Genomic DNA, 20,928 nt, shown 5'->3' with positions numbered 1-20,928 from the left:
GTATGATTCCCCTCAGCCATATGAGGACCCCTTTGTCCCTTTGAATGTGATGAAGTGCAGTAATGGGTGCCTCTGAAATTGAGAAAATGCAATGCCTTGCTTTAGAGGGTGCCCTTTCAGAGGAGAAAATGCAATGCAATGTGATGCAGGGCCATACAGGCTGCTCTCCATGTTAGAAAATGAGTTGGCCTTTAGATTAATTCTTAAATGGTTAAGTAGCCTTGTTAATCGTTCCCTGTGTGCATTTATTACAGAGATACAGTAATGTTACTATCAATCAAAAAGCTACTGTTATATTATTCTCCCTATGATTATTGCTCTGCTCCATTTTTTTTCTATTATTTTGTTTATTTATTTATTTATTTTTATTTATTTATTTATTCATTCTTTTTTTCTTTCCTTTTTCTTAGTACACGGTGTGTGTGTGTATGTATGTATGTGTATATGTATTTATATATTTCATGTGTATATGTATGTATGTATGTATATATACATATGTGTATATATTTCGATTATATTATACATTTCTCTTCTCTCTCTTCCACCTGCCTTTCCCCTTTTGATGAATTATTATCAATATTATTATCCTTATTCTTCCTTTTTTAATTTAAAATTACTATTATCATTATTATTATTATCATATATATATATATATATATATATATATATATATATATATATATATATATATATATATATATATATATATATATATATATGTATACATATATATGATAAAGGGCCATGCATTCATACAATTTATTTCCTCTGTTTTCCTGTGATAACAAGTTAATTTCATTTGTTTTCTCGAGCTCTCGAGTTATTATTTCGAAATAACAACTGCCGTTTTCCCGAGATAACGGGATAATTTTCTCGAGATAATGAAACTTTGTTTTCCCGAGATAACGATATATTTAATTCGAGATCTCGAGATAATGACTGTGATATGATAGGCCTGAGATTATGGAGACGCCTGGGACCTCGTAGCTGGTCAGTTATGTAGTTAACGACGACATCAGGCTCACTTAGATTGCGCCGCCGATATAGCTGAAGCCTTGCTAACCGTCTTTTTAGATTACGCACACTAATGTGTAATAGCAAGGCATAATGCTATTTCAGCCTGTGTCAGGCCTTGATTGAAAAGATAAATATATATATGTATATATATATATATATATATATATAAATATATATATATATATATATATATATATATATATGATAAAGGGCCATGCATTCATACAATTGTGATAACGAGTTAATTTCATTTGTTTTCTCGAGATCTCGAGTTATTATCTCGAAATAACAACTGCCGTTTTCCTGAGATAACGGGATAATTTTCTTGAGATCTCGAGATAACGAAACTTTGTTTTCCCGAGATAACGATATAATTAATTCGAGATCTTGAGATAACGACTGTGATATGATAGGCCTGAGATTATGAAGATGCCCGGGACCTCGTAGCTGGTCAGTTATGTAGTTAACGACGACATCAGGCTCACTTAGATTGCGCCACCGATATAGCTGAAGCCTTGCTAACCGTCTTTTTAGATTACGCACACTAATGTATAATAGCAAGGCATAATGCTATTTCAGCCTGTGTCAGGCCTTGATTGAAAAGATATGTGACGCGGTGATCGATATGCTCCTGCTCCTCTGACATTGCTACACTGAATGATGTTTCCTGCAATGATTTAATATACTACACTATGGTTTTGTTTTCTCAAGATCTCGAATTAATTATATCGTTATCTCAGGAAAACAAAGTTTCGTTATCTCGGGAAAACGGCAGTTGTTATTTCGAGATAATAACTCGAGATCTCGAGAAAACAAATGAAATTAACTCTTTATCACGGGAAAACGGAGGAAATAAAATGTATGAATGCATGGCCCTTTACGGCTTCCGTAATACACTCGGGGACTGGGCCGGGTTGGGAGGACGGAGGACCAGAGGACCCGGCCCCCTCTAAACACCCCCTTTCCCTATTGGAAACCCGCTCCTCGGACCAATTGAACAGCTCCCTGCTCTCTAGGAGATCTAACCACATCATGCCGGCCACCTCCCATGGGTCTGGTGGCGACCTGAAGGGCCGAGCAACAAAAGCAGGAAAGGGGATAATGTAAAAACTGGAACAAACAATAATATAAAAGGAATAAATAAATAAGTAAATAAATATTTTATATAATAATAATTATTGTAACAGTGTTCATATTACCACTACAACCACTAATAATAATAATCAAACCAAAATAAAAAGGGGAAATAAAATAAAATAAAGAATAAAGTACTCCCATGACATATATATATATATATATATATATATATATATATATATATATATATATATATATATATATATATATATGTACACACATATTTTAATGATTACGATTATTATTATTACTATTATTGGTATATATATAAAACCTTTTTTTAAATGTATTTATTTCATTTACTCACTTATTAAATATAATATAATATATAATATACTATGCCCTCTTTCACTTCATACAGTTTCATACCCTACAAATCTTCTTCCTGTGTGTCTTTTTGCTGTTTTGTATTTCTCCCCCCCTTGTTCCTTCTGCAATTACTGCTGCTGTTAGTCTTTTTTTTCTTTCTCATATTATTATATTTATTTTTGTTTGTTTCTGTGTTTCTATGTTATTAGTTCCTCTGTCTTGACTTGTGCCGTGTTATATATATATGTACGTTCACATTCGTCACTTGTACTGCACCTAAAAAAAAAGAGATACAGTAACGTAAAACAATTTTAATACTCACCAGGGTTTGGAACTGTGTCAACAAGGTGCCCTTTTTATTTTTTCTGTCCCCGTCCCTCAGATAACCTTAGTCCACCACTGGGAAACTGTACAGCTTTCCTCACCAGAAAGCCTGAATTAGCTCTTAGATTTGTATTTGCTCATGAACATTTCAGAATTAGTCGGCTAAATCATATGTAGTCTGCAATCTTGACTGAAGCACCTCTGTGCATATAAGCTTTAAACAAAGATGTATATTTAAATTAATTGTAGACATGTAGGAGAGAACGTTAAGTGATTTGCCTTAATGTTTTTGCCAGCTTGAGAGAAAGAAGTCATTGGTTGCAAAATTCAGTATTTGCAATATATCATGGCTAACATTTATAGTTTACGACAGTATCTTTCTCTACGATTGTTACGACAGTCAACACAGACGATTTACGGCAAGCATGTGTCAGATGTGCATAGCTTGTTGTTAGCCAGATAAATACCTGTTGGAGTTTACGTTTTCATACATTTCCTAAGCTTGAGCAAAACATCTTTACGTGTAGGTTTTTAACCAGGAGAAATGGATGTTGGAGAGCTCCTCAACTATCAGGTAGCGGATAGTTTATTCTGCCGGTCAATGTTAGGAACTCTAACTCTCATTCATTGGATTGCATGCAATAGCTTTGCTAGCAGTTACTGATGAACGTTAGCATGCAGGCTTTATTTCCGTCTCGTTAAATACTTTGGTTAGTCTGTTTACGTTCACAATTATCCGTCAGTGAATTGAATTAAAATACCGTCGGGTAGCGCAGCATGACAGGACGACACTGACGAAACCTAGTCTTTGTTTATGACGTTAGCAGTTAGCGTGCTAGCTACACAGGTTGCTATCTATGTGTCTGCAAAATAGAGGCAACCTACGACACTAAGTTACTCTTAAACTCGGCTAGTTGTAAACAGACGCATTTAGACAAACATATGCATTTGTACACAGGCTCGGGTGACTTGCTTTTATCATAGACAGCCAGTGCAATTACGTTTCCTATCTTGTAAGCCAGTGTTCAATGCAAATTCTTGGAATTTATGCGGTTTTGTTCATTATTCTAGACGCAAACATTACATACTGTATGACAAAAAGCATTTTACTAATCGTTTGTATTCATTTGCAAATTCGGCACACGAGTGGCCCCAAATAAGACTTCATATCATTAAAATCTCAACGTATTAACGTTACCTTAGTCAATCTGCTTGTTGCAGCTAGTTGTAAAAGTTGTCATTTTGTCAGAGTAACAGCTGCAGCTGGCTGGAACATGTACTCATCATCAAACAAAGATCCTGATTATTTTAGTGAGGTTCTCTGGTAGAGTCCATGTCCTGTCTACCCTGGTACAAGGAGATACATATTTCACATATTTCACATATACGCACATACACGTTATGTAGGATATCACAATGCATTTTATCACCTGTCTCTAATGACTTCTTAAGCATGAAATGTAAGACAGAATACCTTTTCAACTTTTTATGTGAGCTAAACCTTAGTTACTTCAATATCTCACAGCATCCCTCCTATATATATACTTCTTCAAACAGACCAAATTCCTGTGTGCATCATTACATTTGGCCATTTCCTTTCATCTTGCAGCCCGATAGAGGAGCAAAGCGTCCCAGGGACGAGGATGGAGCAGCAGCGGGAGGAGAGGATGACTCCAGAGGAGGGAAGCAGCATAAAGGGCTGAGTGCCAGGGAGCTGGCCAAGTACCGGGAAGCAGCAGCAGGAATGGGAATTGAAGTTGGGGGTGATATGAGGGAGAGTGAGGAGTTTACAGGGGACAAGAAGAAGATCCTGGAGAAACTGATGGACCAGGATGAAGAGGAACCTGAGGTTGGTGAAATTTTTCTTGTAATTATTACAGCGCTGTAACAGTTGTTTTTCTGCACAAACTTTGTGTCTTCTTGATCAGACATGATAATATCTAAAGCCTTTATTTAAACACGTCTTCCTCTTTAATTTATAGTTGTAAACATTATATTTCATCATTAAAGAGCAGCACCGTTTTTCAAGGGAAATACTTGTTACTGTCACTACCAAGTCACAAAAAATGCTCACCACCCTTATGTCTCAGCAGGACATAATCTGTCTCTGATAAAGAGCAGTTACACTATTATAGTATGCTTTATTAAACATTTGCAGGTGTTGTTGCCATTGTTTCACTGTTGATTTTGTCCATGCTACTTGTCCACACTGTGACGTCGGAATAGGATAGCTTTGAGGATGAATTGTCCTTACCCAGCATGCACACCCGCCGTTCGTCTTCAGTAGAATAATTTTATTTGCTGAGTAGAGATGGCTTCTCAATTGCAGATGTAAATTAGCTCTAAGCTAACTCTGGTACAATGCATCAAATGGCAACATTTATGTTTAATATTGTACATGGTCCCTCTACAAATAAAGATTAATTAAATATAAAATTGTCTGTGGAGGTTTGAGGGTTGTCCAAATGTCCATAGCTCAGTGAAAATGCAGGATGTTTTGCAAAATTGCAGTCATGTTTCTGTTACTCTCGTCAATCTGCACGTTCCCCTTTGTTCCACTGATATGTTGTACTCTGGGTGCTGTAAGCCTCTGCGTAGGTGGTTAACACGAGAAGCTTAACCCAGCCTGGCTCACATTTAGATATGCAAAGAAACCTCATCACAGGGTAGAATAATGTCTGACCTTTCCTCACAGATTTTTAAATATTATCTGGTCTAGTCTTTTGTGTGCGTGTTTGAACCTCATGTGCATTTCTACTGTAGGTATATATATATATATATATATATATATATATATATATATATATATATATACTGTATGTTTAAATCTAGTATTTTGAAAAAATGTTTGTGTCTGTCAATGAACATAGTGGAGAGAGTCTGTTTTGTGTGTGTGTGTGTGTTCAATGTTCAATATTTGAATCAGTGTCCATTTAATACAGATCATTTATAAAATTTTGAGTGTAGCCAAAGACTAATTTGTTTATGGCTCAAGGTAAAATCCAGGATTGTTTGTTTAGGATGTGAGTCAGTTAAACTTTATGCCCACACGAGACATCGTGGAGCAGGCCCGCAAGATGTTGCTTGAGCACAGAGGTGTTTATGCTCAACACCCTTTCTGTTGCAGTATTCTCAGAAATGCCAGGGGGTGGACAAACAACTTTTTGTGAGGAATTAAGAAGTCAACAAGTAGCTGGAAGAATGCCATAGAGCAAACATTGCTGCACACTACTATACAGCTTCTCAATGCTGATGAGAAATTTGATTTAAATGTATGTCTATTAATTGACATACTTTATTACCTTTATGCAACCCCTGTGAAGACAGAAGTAAAGTATAATAAAACGAAGATAAGATACTCTTAAAATTCTGTCCCAGTACAACATTAGCTATTGTACCTCTGTGCTACTGCCCTTGTAAAGGAAATCATTGGTCTCAGTGGGACTAACCTCATTCAGTAAAGACTAATAAAATAAAAACTAGCACATTGAAAAGGCTGTGAAAGTAGAAAGGAAAATTCATGGCAGTTTTCACCAGGAAAGCTTATGTGCAAGTTATCAGTACCAAATGCTTCCATATTATGTAGTTCCTTAGCAAACTGTACATCCTTTGTCCTGTTCTTACTACCCAACACTTCAGCAATTTGAAGTATTCACTGTGTCAAGAGCTACTCAGAGCAAAGTGCTGCACTGCTCCATAATGTCAGACAATTGAAATTTCCTGACCTGTCATTATCTGTTCAGCAATTTACAGGCTTTTAAGCCATCAGGAGGTCAAACACATTCCCTTTCCACTGACCTACACTCACATTCCACCTGATTGTAGAGAATATCTTGCTTCTCTGCTCCACTCACATAATTAGAGCGGCCCTGATGTGTCTTAATTGTTATTGCAGCAGTTTCCTCAATTGAAGACTTTTCTTGTTTTCTCTCTGTCTTCCTTCTTCAACCTTTTCCCTCCCTTCTCTTTTCTTTATGTACTAATCAAACAGGCAGAACCAGTGGATGAGAGTTCCGTGAAGAAAATGATCCTGACCTTTGAGAAAAGGTCGTACAAAAATCAAGAACTGAGGATTAAGTTTCCCGACAACCCAGAGAAGTAAGCTCCCTTTGTCACATATTCTAATAACTGACTGAGTATGTGAATTAAACCAAATTTAATGTGGATTTAGCAAAACTTATTACAGTGTTTCTTCACATTATACTGTGCTTCATTATTACCAAAATGAACTTTATTGAAAAGGCAGCAGTCAAGCTCTTGAGTTCATGACAGGATATCTATATAACTAGTAACTATATTTCCTCGTATACACTTTAACATGAATGCTAACATGCTAACCAAAATTTCTCGCCCCTTAAACCAGGTTCATGGAGTCGGAGCTGGATCTGAACGACATTATCCAGGAAATGCACGTGATCGCCACAATGCCAGACCTCTACCACCTGCTGGTGGAGCTCAATGCTGTCCACTCACTGCTCGGCCTCCTCAGCCATGAAAACACTGATATCCTTTCACTTCTAGATGTTTTCAGACTGTCTGATCCAATTGATCCATTCATCCTGTTTATAAAATGGCATGTCACATTGGATTTATTGCCTGAGATATCTTATTCCTGTATGCCATAGAATTCCAACAAACTGTTAAAAACACATCAATGAAGCACATGATGCACTGGGCACTGTAGTTTATTTAATCAATCCTACATACAAGAGCGTGAATTCAGAAGCATTTGTTAAAAACTACAATGCTCAGCTGTTTTATGGAACAACTCAACCTTTTTAAAATATTTTCGTCCTCGATACGACTGAATAGGCTCAGGGTTGAGAGCCACAGACAGAGTAGGGGAGTCAAAAAGTTTTGAAAGATGGAGTCACACATTGTTGATTTTTGTGTTCATGGTATTTATTGATATTCCAAAAAAATATAGAATTTTGCCAGCCTTATTTAAAAAAAAAAAAAAAAATGAAATAATAATATACTTAACACACATCAAAGTCTGTCACTCTACAGTCTGTTTATACAAAGTTATACAAAGCCTTTGGTGGCTCCAGATGAAGCTGCTCAAAGTCGGATAAATTGCCTCAAGTGATGTCACACGGCACAGTTGCATAGTGGGTAATGTAGGCACCAGGTTTTGATAATGATGAAGACTGCTGCATCGATTTTTATCTTTTTCTTTTTGTTAACTTTATTGTGAGTCATTGGAGTGTAATGCACAAATCCGTTTTCTCTCTTTAGCACAAGCTCATATTGTCCTTAGCCTGATCCACATGTTGCCATAGCAGTGGTAGATCTGTTACAGGAGCTGACAGATATCGACACACTCCATGAGAGCGAGGAGGGTGCTGAGGTGCTCATAGATGCTCTGGTGAGTTCAGGACTTACATCAGTCTTTGATTATGTTGATGAAGCAGCACTTAGTGGAGCTAATACTGAAACAGGCCAAGGGGATTGATTGATTAATGGTATCAATATATCAAAGCAAGGTTTCAGTTTGTTCTTATTGACTGAAACCCATTTCTGTAAACTAAACAAGACTTTAGACTTTAGACTTTTATTCATCCCACATCGGGGAAATTCACTTGTGACAGTAGCAGGTAGACAGACATACAGTAAGTACAAGGGACATTAAACAAGTAGACTTAAAAATACTAAAAATAATTTAAATAGAGAAAGAAAATATAAATATGTTTTCTTTCTCTATTTAAATCCTTTTTAGTAAACAAACAATGTAATTTAACTGGAGCAATAAAGTGCAACTTCTTTGTGCTTTCTGTCATATAGTCATTTGACTAGTGTGCACTTTTTAGCTATATGCCAGTGTTAGTTGTCATGGCAATTAAATACATTTAAGATTTAATTTAGAAAGTGAGAAGAACTTTGTTGAAGGGAAAAAAAAATTCAAAGTGTAATGTCAACCATATAAATATAGCATCTTCTCTCACACCCCGTGCGTTTTTCTAAAGCTTTTCTTCGTCACCCTCCAGCTGTGTCTGTTGGCATCAGCTCTCTGTTTAACATCTCCTCTTTGCGTCTCCGCCCCTCTCTCTCTTTTTTTGTCACTGGGCCTGTCGTGTTGTCTATGAAACAGGAAGGATTTTTTTTAGCCCCATTATGTGTGCTGACATTTAGAGTGACACAGACAAAGGTCAAACTACAATAATGTGCTGATAGACCTATAATGGAAGAAAGAATTGTGTGGCCCAGCGTCACTGTGACACTTTATCAAAGAATCTGTTGGCATGAATGTGCTTTATGCCAGGCTACATCCCAGTGGCAGTCATCAGGGATGTTGGTCGTTTTTTCTCACTACAATGAATGAGCTGTTTTGTCTGATGTCTCAGTCTGACTACATATTTGACCATGTGATAGAGTAGTTCAGTGAAGGAGACATTACCGTGATATATAAAATTGTGATTTTGGGACACATTATTTACCCATGACCAATGGTTGGCTTTTTCTCAGGCTGGGCAGAGTGTTTTCAGAGTGAGAAAAGGTCACACTTTTAGAGAAGCAGTCATGACCTGGTTTGACCAACACAGAAAAGAGCAGGCATAGCGTAACACTGTGTAGGTAGTTGGCTTCAAACCAAAGCACTCTTCTATTTATTATGGTAAGAAAAGAACAACTTTGAAGTCCATGACCTACATGTGCTTGAGGATACAACAAACCTGCTTGTCAGAAGCTCCATAGGAAATCTGACATTGTCATACCAATTTAATTGCAGGTAATTTGATTTCCTTTTCCAAAGTTGTGTAACTAGTCGTGTTGCTGCTTTGTTGTTGGTTAAAATAATGTATTTCAGTTTTCCACTAATTAGTAGGATAATGTCTTTTGTGTATGTAAAAGGTGCATGTATATTTATATAAAGATATATTTATATAAATATTATGAAATATATACAGCTGTACAGCAGCCATGGTTACCTGCTGTAGCGTTGTTGTTTTGGATTAATTATAATGTCCTTAGATGACACTACCTTACTCGGCATGACCTGTGAAGTAATGCACATGGGCAACTCTCATCAAAGGTTGAACAGAGGCGAGATGTGTCACTCCGTAGCTAAAACAGAGCGTTCAAGACACAGTGTGAAAAGGGATGCTGAAGCAATGCACCATATGCGAAAAACAATGTGTTTTTTGATAAATAAAGTATGTACACCTATTCTACTAGGACACCCAAATAGAAGTATGAACCTGAAAATAAGCATAATATGATCTTTTTAAGAAGATATTTCTCTGGGGTTTTTTGAAGCCCATCCTGAGGTTTTTCTTTTAGTTGGCTATCTGGCTGGTTAGTATCTGACAGGAACGGACAATTTGACAAATGTCAAAGGCTTTATTCAGTTTGCAGGCAAATCTCAAATCATTTCAAACTGTCTGCACTGTTATTTGCAAACGATCAGGTCGGATTTGTTTATCCCCTCCAAAAAATTGCACTCAAGTTGTTGAGCAGAAAATCTCAACATGACTGACTGATTGTAGCAACATGGATTCTGCTCCATCTCCATCACTGTGGATTTGACGTTGTTTTGTGTCGGGTTGCTAGTGTGCAGAAGACACTTAGAAATCCAATTTGAGTAGCCTTAGTGTCCAAACTGAGATGCATCTGTACAAATCTGATTGCAATCACATTTCAAAACAGCTCCAAATGTAGCTTGGATACAGTTTGCAAATATCACATTTCATATGGGTTTTTTTGCTGTCCAGACTTTCTAAGTTGAATCTGCATACAATCTCGATTTGCCAAAAAAACAGATTTTGACTGGCAGTCAAAGACCCTTGACAGAAACAGATGTGACAGCAGTTTGGACAGTAGCTCAGGTGGTTTTGAAACGTCCTCAGGATAAATGCTTAGTATAAATGCAGTCCATTTACTGTGCAATGGAGTGCCCATAAACTACACTCTACTTTTCAACTTCTTCCAAGGGAAACTGTTTTGGGGCAGCAAAGGTTGGTTGACTCCATTTGTCTCTACTCTTTGCTGTAATGCTTCCAGCTCCTCTGTCCTTGTTGCCAGAAGGCCAGGTGGCATCCTTGATAAGATGAATCAGAATGATCCACACCGCTCTCTGGTGGCTCATAAATCTCTGTCGACTGTCTGTCTTCTTTCATCTGTAATTGTACTTTTATCCAGCGAGGCGGCACCTCGCGAGCTCTGTTTGGCTATGAGTCTCCAATCTTGACTTGACTGATAACACTTGGACATGTTCAAAGACACTTGGACAGGAACTGAGTTTCTTCTGCAAAGACTCAAACATTCACATTGTCATACCTGTCTTTACATTTCTTTCTCTTTGTGAGATGATTTTGTCAGTTTTCTTCATGAAACATGGGGTCATTCCTATGTTCCAAGGGTCCTATGCTCAATATAGCACTTAATGGGAACCTGAAAAATGTGTTCCACAGCTCTGTATTTGCTTGATAAGATGTGGGCTATTGTGGGAACTTGTCAAAGGGGTTTTCTGTTCTCATGCACTACTGTATGGGTAAGGGTCAGGGTTGTGTTTATATTGCCATTTGAAGCCTTGTTCCATTAAAAAACAAACAGACAAAGGAACTGACATAATATTTTAAACATATTTTAACTTGAAACGGGTCAAGTTTGTTTAGGGAATATTAAACTGGTGGATATAATACGCTTGAAACGTGACGCTGGAAACATTGAATGCTGGGAACATAGCACCCTGGCAACGTAGGACCTTGGGAATACAGAACCTTCCTTAGGAACATAGATACCCTCCCTGAAACATCACATCATGCTGCAAACTAAAAAGATAATTCCTACAGACACATAACAACATGGTGGAAGATTTTAGAAGTTGTGACAAGTAAAAAGTGTTCTGTTCCGTTCAAATGATGAGTAATACAACCAATTGTAGCTGCCCACTGATCAATACACAAAAAGAAATATACTTTTAGCAAATGAAAAGTGTGAGGAAATCTCTGAAAGGGTTGTATAGCACCTATGTAGAGGATTAAAATGTTTAATCCCCGACAGACTTGGATTTACCTCTTGTAGTAAAATGTGTCAGAACTCTGTCTTAAACTTCATCTACCTGTGTCTGCAGTTGGAGGGTCAGGTGGTGGCCTTGCTGGTGCAGAACATGGAGCGGCTGGATGAACAGGTGAAGGAGGAGGCTGATGGCATCTATAACACACTGGGTAAGGAGATGAACACTGACGCCTTAACAGTGACACTCAGGCATGGTTTATCTTACAGCAAACTGCTAGACTGAGACTCAGTAAAGGTATTATGTACTGTATGCAGTATATTTTCAGCTAGTGGACCTACATAAGTTTCCCTATAGAGATACAGTCACCTTCCAATGTATGCAAAAATAAATCTAAATCAAACAGCTGCAAACTTGACATACTATATTCAAACATTAATCACTACTTTGAAGGGAATCCTAGACCAGTTAAACTAGCTTATCATGCAATAAGCCCATGTAATGAAAGTTGGACTAATGTTGTTTATGTCTGACTTTTTAAGCCTCATATAGATGTATGAGATGGTGTGAAAGTGTAGATGAAGTATGATTTCATGATAGATCTTTCAACCTCTCTTATAATATCCCATTGTTAAATACACACACACATATACACATTAGAAAAACATTATTAACAACTGAGTCACCATGAACATAATAACGGTAACAGTTGATTGAATTAGTGCTGCTACGTATATAGCATTTGATGTTTACTGTGGAAGACTTCAAGTCATTTTCCAATGATACTGATCAGAAATGAGCTAAAATGCAGGTGCAAGTTCGTCACAAGCAGCAGATGTTAACCAACAGAACCAAAATCGACAGGGAGTTGGAGCACTCACTTGTTTAAAATGCGTAAAGTCAATTAACAAATCTTTCCATTCATACATCTAAGTAACAAATCAAGCTGTTCCTATGAGCAGTATAACAACTAAACTAAACTAGAACAGCAGATGATTTCAGTGGCTGCACGACTTTGTGTGTTCATTTGTATTCAAAACATGTGGGACAAATATCTGGGACAGATTTTGCTGCAGACTGTACTGTAGGTACTGCAGAGACTCTCCTCTATGGTTTTATACCGCACACGATAAAAAAGAGGTTTCGGTGAAGACGGCAGCTCTATAACATTTGAATATTCAGAGCAGGAATCATTGATCGCACTCGTCTTGTTTGGTACGGAAACGTGACAAGCTCTTCCAGAGGGAGGTGTGCCTTTTTAAGGTGTGTATGAGCCAGTGTTAGAGCTTTTGGCAGCACAGTGACAGGGAGTCCTCCTTGACTTGGGTTTGATATTACACAGAGGGCGTAGACTAACTTTATTTGTATTCTTTAAGCTTTAACAGTCTGTCCTTCTGTTGACAAGTGTCTTCGAGTTTTTCACTGACGGACAAAGGAAGCTGTCAGTGTCTCATTTAAATGTTTTGACAAGGAGGAAGCAATTAATATCAACATTATTTTTTAAATATGAGGTGTGAGTTCTTTCTCAATTTGAGCCATAACAATGAGGCAGAATCAGTGATTGTGTCACCGGTTGAACAGCATTAAATGTGGACACAAGGTCTAAGAGAAGGGCATGGGCCAGCAGATAGTTTGAGAAGTCATGGTCTCTGTACTTAGCCTCGCATGAATCCGACTTTTCTGCCTCTCAGCTCTTTTTGTGTTGAATGAGTCTACTGAGATGATTTTTTCTTTGTTGCCAGATTGAGGCAGAGTGTCAGGAGGGCCGTTTAGGTGTGTGTGTATTCAGCTCTGTGTGTGAGTGTGGGTTATATTGAGGGAGCAGTGCTAGTGCATCTTCTATTCAAGTGTGTATGTGTGTGTGTATGTGTGTATGTATGTGTGTTATCAAGGGAGCTCTCCAAGCTTGAATAAGCCTTTTGTCTGCCTTGGCTGCTCTCTGCTCTGAGCCCGCTGTCCTCCAGGATGCTGTCTGTCTGCTCTGTTTGAATCACTGATAAAGGCCCTTCCTCTCTCTCCCTCAGCACCCTTCCTCTCCATCTCCTCCTCCATTTCTTCCTCTCAACGTTTCTCTATCATCTGCAGCCTCTCTCTCCAGATGTTGCTCCTTTGTATTTTATTTGTCTTATTTCTTTTTTCTCATGTGTTTGTTATGCTTTCCATCCCTCATCTTCGACTTGTCTTTAAACCCCTTTGCCTCCCATCTTCTTCCCCACTTTTCTTTTATTTGCCGTCCCTCAGTCCCCTCAGTTTTCGTCTTCTCCATCCTTTCATCACCACCCCTCAATCTATTTCTCTCTCTCTGTCCTCCTCTGTGACAGTCTGCTGTGATAGAGATATCATGTGGCAGAGGCAGCTTTGATAATATTAGAAGTAGCTGGGATACAACCCAGACAAACTCTCTATAAAAAGATGCTGTTGTATTTCACAGTTCTCCTCCTTCAAAATGTGTTTGATTATAGACTCTATACTAAAATGCTAGCATGTACTGAAGCAGATGCACCAATAACCCGTTGTTTTACTTTCCCCTCTGGATCAGTCAATGTGTCAATCATGCTGAAAATTCCATAACACAAATGTCTCCAGATTTTATTCTCCCATTAAACCACCTGTGTTTGAGTTGAGCATATTTTGTGTGACAGCCTTAAACAAATGTCGTCTGACACCTAACCAGTATTGTGTGACTGTGTGGATGCACAAATTCAATTAAATTCTCTGTCCAACACCTCAATTGAGGGTAGATGCTGATACTGAGTGAAGAAACAAAAGTGTTGATGTTATGTCAAAGACGTCTATGTACTGTGTCGGAGAGATATCTACTGAAGTTGGCATGCTAACCAGCTAGCTCCGTCTCGTCTCGTAATACCACTTTGTACCGCAAGAGGTGAGTTTCAGCAGAGAGATCCTGCCAGTCGCAGCCACTTCATTTTACAAGCCCCCCTTAGTTTTTAGTGTAATATTACAAAATATACTTACAAAATGTGATACTGCAGAAAATACTGCATATATTCTCCTTACAAAACAGAAAAATACAGCCTCAGTTTGTCTCTTCTACCGCAATAAGACGATCTTAATTGCCCTGTTAACTCACCAGAATCAGAATAAGAATCAGAAATACTTTTTTGATCCCTGTGGGGGATCGTAAAACACACTTCGTTCAAGCTCGACATAAACGACATACAACTCACCAAAACAATCTTGGTTTGTCTTTCTACAATCACCTCTGGTTTGGTCTAAATAAATCCTCCCCCTACCGAAGAAGATGTGAAAATAATCTGGCCATACGCGCCATTTTCAACAGCTGCTGATGCTGTCAGAGCTGCTATAAATCACCTCCATACTGTACCTGTGGTGACTCCCCCCGTGATACGAGATCTTGGTCTCGGCAAACTTTGGGGCCACTGGCTTCACGGTCAACTGAGCCAACAGTACCTAGCTACAGCCAAGGATAGCTAGAAAAAGCAGCAGTTGTAAGTTACTTTGGTGATATGCTGCCCCCTATGTTTTTGGAGTTACCTTTGAATTCTGCCCATATTTATCAAATTACACATTTAGAAGTTGAATTTAGATGTTTAGTTGTTGTTATTTTCTTCCTCAGCTATCATAGAAAATATGGCAGAGTTCAGACCAGGCCTGTGCACCGAGGCAGCTCAGCAGGGACTCATGCAGTGGCTGCTTAAGAGAATTAAGGTAAGAATGTAGCAGAGCATTGACTAAATTTGATTTTAGTGCTGCAGCGATTGATCAGTTAGTTAATTCGCAGAAAATGAATAAGCAGCTATTTGTAATGGATTCATTGTTTTAACTAATTTAAATACAAAATCCAAATAGTCTCCTCTTTAAGTTTTTCCAATGTGACAACTTGCTGCTTTTACTTAATGTTATACTTAATTCAATATGTTTCCATCTCCTCTGGTTGGAGGAAATTGTGATGGCAATTGTAACTGTTTTCTGATGACATATAGACCAAACGGTTAATCAGGAAAATAACCCTAGATTAATAAATCAAGAAATTAACCGTTAGTTGCAGACTTGCTTATTTTCTTTACTGCAAAACCTTCCGTTCTACAAAAAAAATGCTTGTAGTAGTAAGTCACATTCCTCTTAAACAAGAGAAGTTGTTTTGTGGTGAGGTCACCCATGCACAGTTCACCATGATGTGTTTCACATTGTTCTGTGGGCATCGTTCCACGAGATAATGTCAGTCGCTTCTACAAAAGAAACAAACTAGTTTTCTTTGTAAATTGGTGAAATTGTATGACTCCATTTCTTCACTTACTTCAAATCCGATTTTAGGCTCAGTTGGTCAGAGTTGCCTACAATATTGTATTATAACTACATTTATTCACTTCACTGTTGGGCTGTTAAGAACACTGAAATGTGACTGAAATGTGTAGAAATCGCCCATGTGATGATGATAAGCTGAAGTAATTTAGGTTGTAACTGAAGTAGTTTTAGTTTGAACATATGCTTGTATACAGACAATGAAATGTATGTTCACATGATCTGTCATATGAGTGAGGTGATCCAAAAATGAAAAGATTATAACTTGCTGTTGCTGTATCCAACAGTTGTATAATTTACCAGGCAGAATCTCTGCTGATGGTTAGAAACAACATGATTTGTTGCAGAATACTTGGACTCTGGAGAACAGAGTTTCTCAGGATGAGTGGCTAATTTGAATTTGGTCTCTTTCCCTTCTGCTCTCAGGCAAAGATGCCGTTTGATGCTAACAAGCTGTACTGCAGTGAAATCCTGGCTATCTTGCTGCAAAACAATGACAGTAAGTGTGTCTCAGTAAATGGTTTCTGGCTTCCAAATGATGCTAATTTATCTTCGCTTTCATTCACCTCTCAGCTTTCTCAAACAGGCAGAAAATGCACTGTCTCCTTTTTCCTTTCCTTTCCTCTCCTACTTTTACTTTATTCAACCTATTCTGATATTTTCTTTCTTTTTTTTATCTTCATATTCTACCCACCTTATTTTTGTTCTCTTTCAGCCTTCTTTCCTCCTTCCATTTTGTGTCCTTTCCATCTCTTTCTATTACCATTTACATCACTGTCTCTTATTTGTCCCATTTTCTTCACCATTTTGCCAAATTACTCTTGATTTCATGTTACTTTCCATGTTTCCATTTGTCTACTTTCCATCTCTCCATTCCTCTTTCCCTCACTCCCCCTACTGCAGTATCTCTATTTTTCTTCTCTCCTTGTCAATGTGCTGTCTCCTCCACCCTTCCCCCCCCTCACTAAAACCCTGTAAAGCCCCAAATAGCTACAGGACTATCAGGTCCTTGGATAGGTTCTCATTAATGGTACGAACTGTATTGTTATTCAGTGGGAGTCGTGATTCATTTTACACTGGTTCTTCTCTTTTCCATCAGTGCTGCCTCTATTTATCCTCCCCCTTTAAATCCAAAATAAAATTCAACAAAAAAGTTATTTTTCACATGAATAATGTTCCCTATTAAAATACTGTCAGTGTCTTGAAGTAAGAATACGACATATCACACCACTACTAATAGGAAAATGACAATTGGGGAAAATCCTTGATGTTCTAATTTGAATGTAAATATTGCTTCTTGCTGTCAAGTTTGACTTAAACATCTTCTCTCAAGGCTTTTGCTCCTGGGAAGGAGAAAACATCTCATTCCTCCTTTCAACCCTGTCGATTCTAGGGATGGGAGTAATTGAAGTAATTTTCATATTCAAGTATTGCATTAAATATTCAGAGACTAAAAGATTTAATGTGAGAATAGTGTCCGCAAATAAACACCCAAGCAAACATGCAGGTAGGAGTCGGGGTTAGTGACACATCTTTAACACAGCTGTCAGTAGTAATGGCTACCTCGTCGGCACGTTGCAGATCAGCCCTTAGTTTCACAGCGTTTTCCTCATATATCTTGTTCACCGTGATATTAGCTCGTACTCCGGCTCAACAAACACCATCATGTCACAGAAGCCTTCTCCTTCCACAAAGCTTAACTGGACCATATCTCCAGTCACCATGCTGAGATGGGCAGATTAATCTTCTCTGCGGTGGTAGCATCATAGTGCTGACACTGCTAACAAATGAAGTGATGAGATTTCCTGTTATCTGTCTTCACTTTTTTCTCCTTGCTTAAATGGTCAGTCATCAACCCTAGTTGTTGTTGATAAGTAAGTTTAACATTTCTTGCACTGCACATTCATTAAGGTTATTTTGTCAAGAACTGTCAAAACATCCCCCTTACTTGCTGATTGCCGTTCTGCTTGTAATGTTATAGAGCGATGTCTGAAAACATTATCTTGAGCAGGTCTCTAATTTTTGCTACATGGATTGGTGCACATGCAGTTAATGCAGTGATTTAAATACTATCTATGAATACGCATAGATGGCAGCTAAACCACTGCATCCTGTTCAAAATGTGACATTTTAATACCGAGCAGGGAAAATCTATTTTTATTAAGCACTGATACTGATATTAGGGAGTAGAACATTACGATATTGACTTGATCTGCAAATATACACATTTATTTGCAGTGATCTCTCAAATGTGGTTATCAAAAACTTGTGGCAAAGATATGTCATGAAGGCAGAATATTTTACAGGTTTACATCAAACTTTGTCTAAACATCAGTGCACTGAAATGGTAAACTTTGATCAGAATTTAAAAACAATCATTTAATATGAACACATATCAGACAGCATATATACCGATACAGTTAGATCTGTGATAGCCCAATATCAGCCAACTGATATATCAGTCGGGCTCTTGTAGACGCACCAAATTTTTTCAGTGAAATTCTGCTGTTGTTTATGAATGCTCTACTACCAAAAGAAAGTTACAAATGCAAAGCACACATTTTTTATATTAACGGGGTCGTACTTTGTGTCACTTCCTGATGTCATTTTACTGGATTTCTGGGTGTTGAGATCCGTAAATGTAAGTCATTTGTGCTGCTACGAGGCAGAATATTGTTGTGTAACTTTAAAAGAAGATGGAATAACTTGTGTAGACTAACAGTATATTTTTCAGTGCCTTCAATTTTTCTCATTTTCTTTCTTTGGAGGTCCCCCATGGTCAATGTGTTCGTCAGTGTTTAAGCTCATCGAATGCCTCTGTTGCACTTCAGCCACCCCCTCCCTCTCTGTGAATTGTACTCTTTTGCTTACTTCATTCATCCACTTAAACCTTTTTTCTCAAACTGTTTTTTGTCCTCCATCCCACTCCCTAAATGTCTGTTTTTTTGCAGCTATCTCAATGTAATCTCCCCGTTGTCCTTTTTACTCCATTTGTATCTCTTAGTCTGCTTCCCTCTTTATTTCTCTCTCTCACAGATACCAGAGAACTATTGGGAGAGATGGATGGCATCGATGTGTTACTGCAGCAACTATCTGTAAGATTTTTTGCTTAACTCTCTATTTTTTAGTTTGCCCTACTACCACCCTTCTAATTTACCTGTCATCCAAGTGAGCCTGGCTGGGGTAAAGCACAATAACTTCTCAGATGTATGTAGTGCATAACCTGTAAGTGTATGCCAAGCCCATTTTTAACCTTATTTTCAGCCTTACGATTAGCCCTATCAATGCATGGATGAATTTTCAGGCTGTTATGAACACCCTGTGACATTTTGGGTACTCAGCCAACAAGAGTAGGACATTTGATTTATTTTTTATAACCCTCTAATTAAGCTATTAAACTTTGTCATTGACCAGAACTTTGTTTTTTCCACCCTATCCCCTCTCTGTTCTCTTAATCATTCTGCGAACCTGGCTAGTATTTTTTGTCAAGTTATGGTTATTTGCTTTCTTCATTAAAGGATCACATACCACCCTCAATCCCAAACTACTCTAATAAACAGTTTCAGAGACTATTGCTCGACAAAGTTCCTTCTCATGCACGAGCCACATGCCTTCCTGGGTGTCCTTTCTAAATGCTCTCTCCTCCTCCTCCTTCCCTCTCAGGTGTTCAAACGTCACAACCCGTCCACAGCCGAGGAGCAGGAGATGATGGAGAACCTCTTCGATGCTCTCTGTTCCTGCCTAATGCTGCCAGCCAATCGGGACCGCTTCCTCAGAGGGGAAGGGCTTCAGCTTATGAATCTCATGCTCAGGTGAGACTGCAGCAGTGGCACTCGCTCCAAGGCTACTTGAATGTGGAAGTGGAACATTTGCCTCTTTTAATCTTTCTAGTTTAGATGTATATTTTTCCTCTTTTGTCAGATGCACAGCTTCCTAGTAAACAAACAAAAGAATTGTGTGTCTGCGTTTGCTAGCTTGCAGTCTTCTTCCTTGCCTTTTTTTGGCATATTACAACATTTTCTTTGCAACACCAACCAGTGGAAAGGGGTAAGACTGGTTGTAGGAATTTGCATGGCCCAACGACTGGTGTGTGCATGTGCATCCTTGTGCATGATACCAACAAAATGGTGACCTACTCATAAGAGCTTTGCTTAATCAGGCTCATAGTGCTCAAAAACTCTACCAAAGTACCAGGTGGTGCTCTTTTGCTGTTTAGATAAGCTAACTGATGCTTGCCATCAATCCTGATCGTGTTTTTATTCTAAGAAATGCTGTTATCGCTCATGGCAGTGATAAATATCACCACATACAAAATGTAGTTCTAAGCATGATGGAAATCGGTCTGGGTGTAAACATAGCAGCTAATATTGCTGTAGGGAGAGCAACAAGTTAGCTTGATGGTTTAGTAAGATGCCCTGTTTGTCTGTTGACCTGTTTTTTTCTCCGAAATGTGAAATATTCCCACGCTGCTTATTTCTTCCTGCAAGGGTAGTAAATATCCTCATCGTCTTTCTCTTTGGTGCTAGCCATCATCCACCCGTCATTAGCAATGTTTGAATGTTGCGGAAGGAGGTGTGTTTGGATGGAAAAAGTGACACCGACTTTTCAAAATAAAGGCGTATCTTAAAAGATGCTGATGGATCGATGTTTTTCACTTCGCATTGATGATTTAATCATTAAATCAATATATTGATCTGAGTCAATGGATAGTAACACCCTAGAAATCAGTAGATGGAGCGTGTGATAAAACATATTTTACTTTACAGCACTAACAACCAACATCCAGTTATTATGAACTCAACGGAATTTTCTAATTGTCAAATGTGTGGCAGGGAATACATTTTTTATACAGTCACTCATTACGTCGTCCTCTTTGTTCATTATCTCTAACCAATTTTGTTTAA

General features: G+C 38.1%; 1 protein-coding gene across 1 annotated transcript in view; it reads left to right on the top strand.

The window, feature by feature from the left end:
* Positions 1-3,198: 3,198 nt before the first annotated feature.
* The window catches only part of ctnnbl1 (catenin, beta like 1), a 62,135-nt gene continuing 44,405 nt past the window's right edge, over positions 3,199-20,928 (top strand). Inside the window, exons 1-10 of the mRNA XM_073470195.1 lie at positions 3,199-3,361; positions 4,397-4,636; positions 6,779-6,885; positions 7,151-7,290; positions 8,058-8,155; positions 11,858-11,951; positions 15,339-15,430; positions 16,451-16,523; positions 19,061-19,119; positions 19,688-19,836. Coding sequence (XP_073326296.1) covers positions 3,332-3,361; positions 4,397-4,636; positions 6,779-6,885; positions 7,151-7,290; positions 8,058-8,155; positions 11,858-11,951; positions 15,339-15,430; positions 16,451-16,523; positions 19,061-19,119; positions 19,688-19,836 — 1,082 coding nt within the window. The 5' untranslated portion in view covers positions 3,199-3,331. The remainder of the gene's footprint in view (positions 3,362-4,396; positions 4,637-6,778; positions 6,886-7,150; positions 7,291-8,057; positions 8,156-11,857; positions 11,952-15,338; positions 15,431-16,450; positions 16,524-19,060; positions 19,120-19,687; positions 19,837-20,928) is intronic.

The sequence above is a fragment of the Pagrus major genome, chromosome 7, assembly GCF_040436345.1.
Source record: "Pagrus major chromosome 7, Pma_NU_1.0".
Lineage (NCBI taxonomy): Eukaryota > Metazoa > Chordata > Actinopteri > Spariformes > Sparidae > Pagrus > Pagrus major.
Note: the sequence above shows the minus strand (reverse complement) of the source record. Positions and strands in the feature narration are given on the sequence as shown.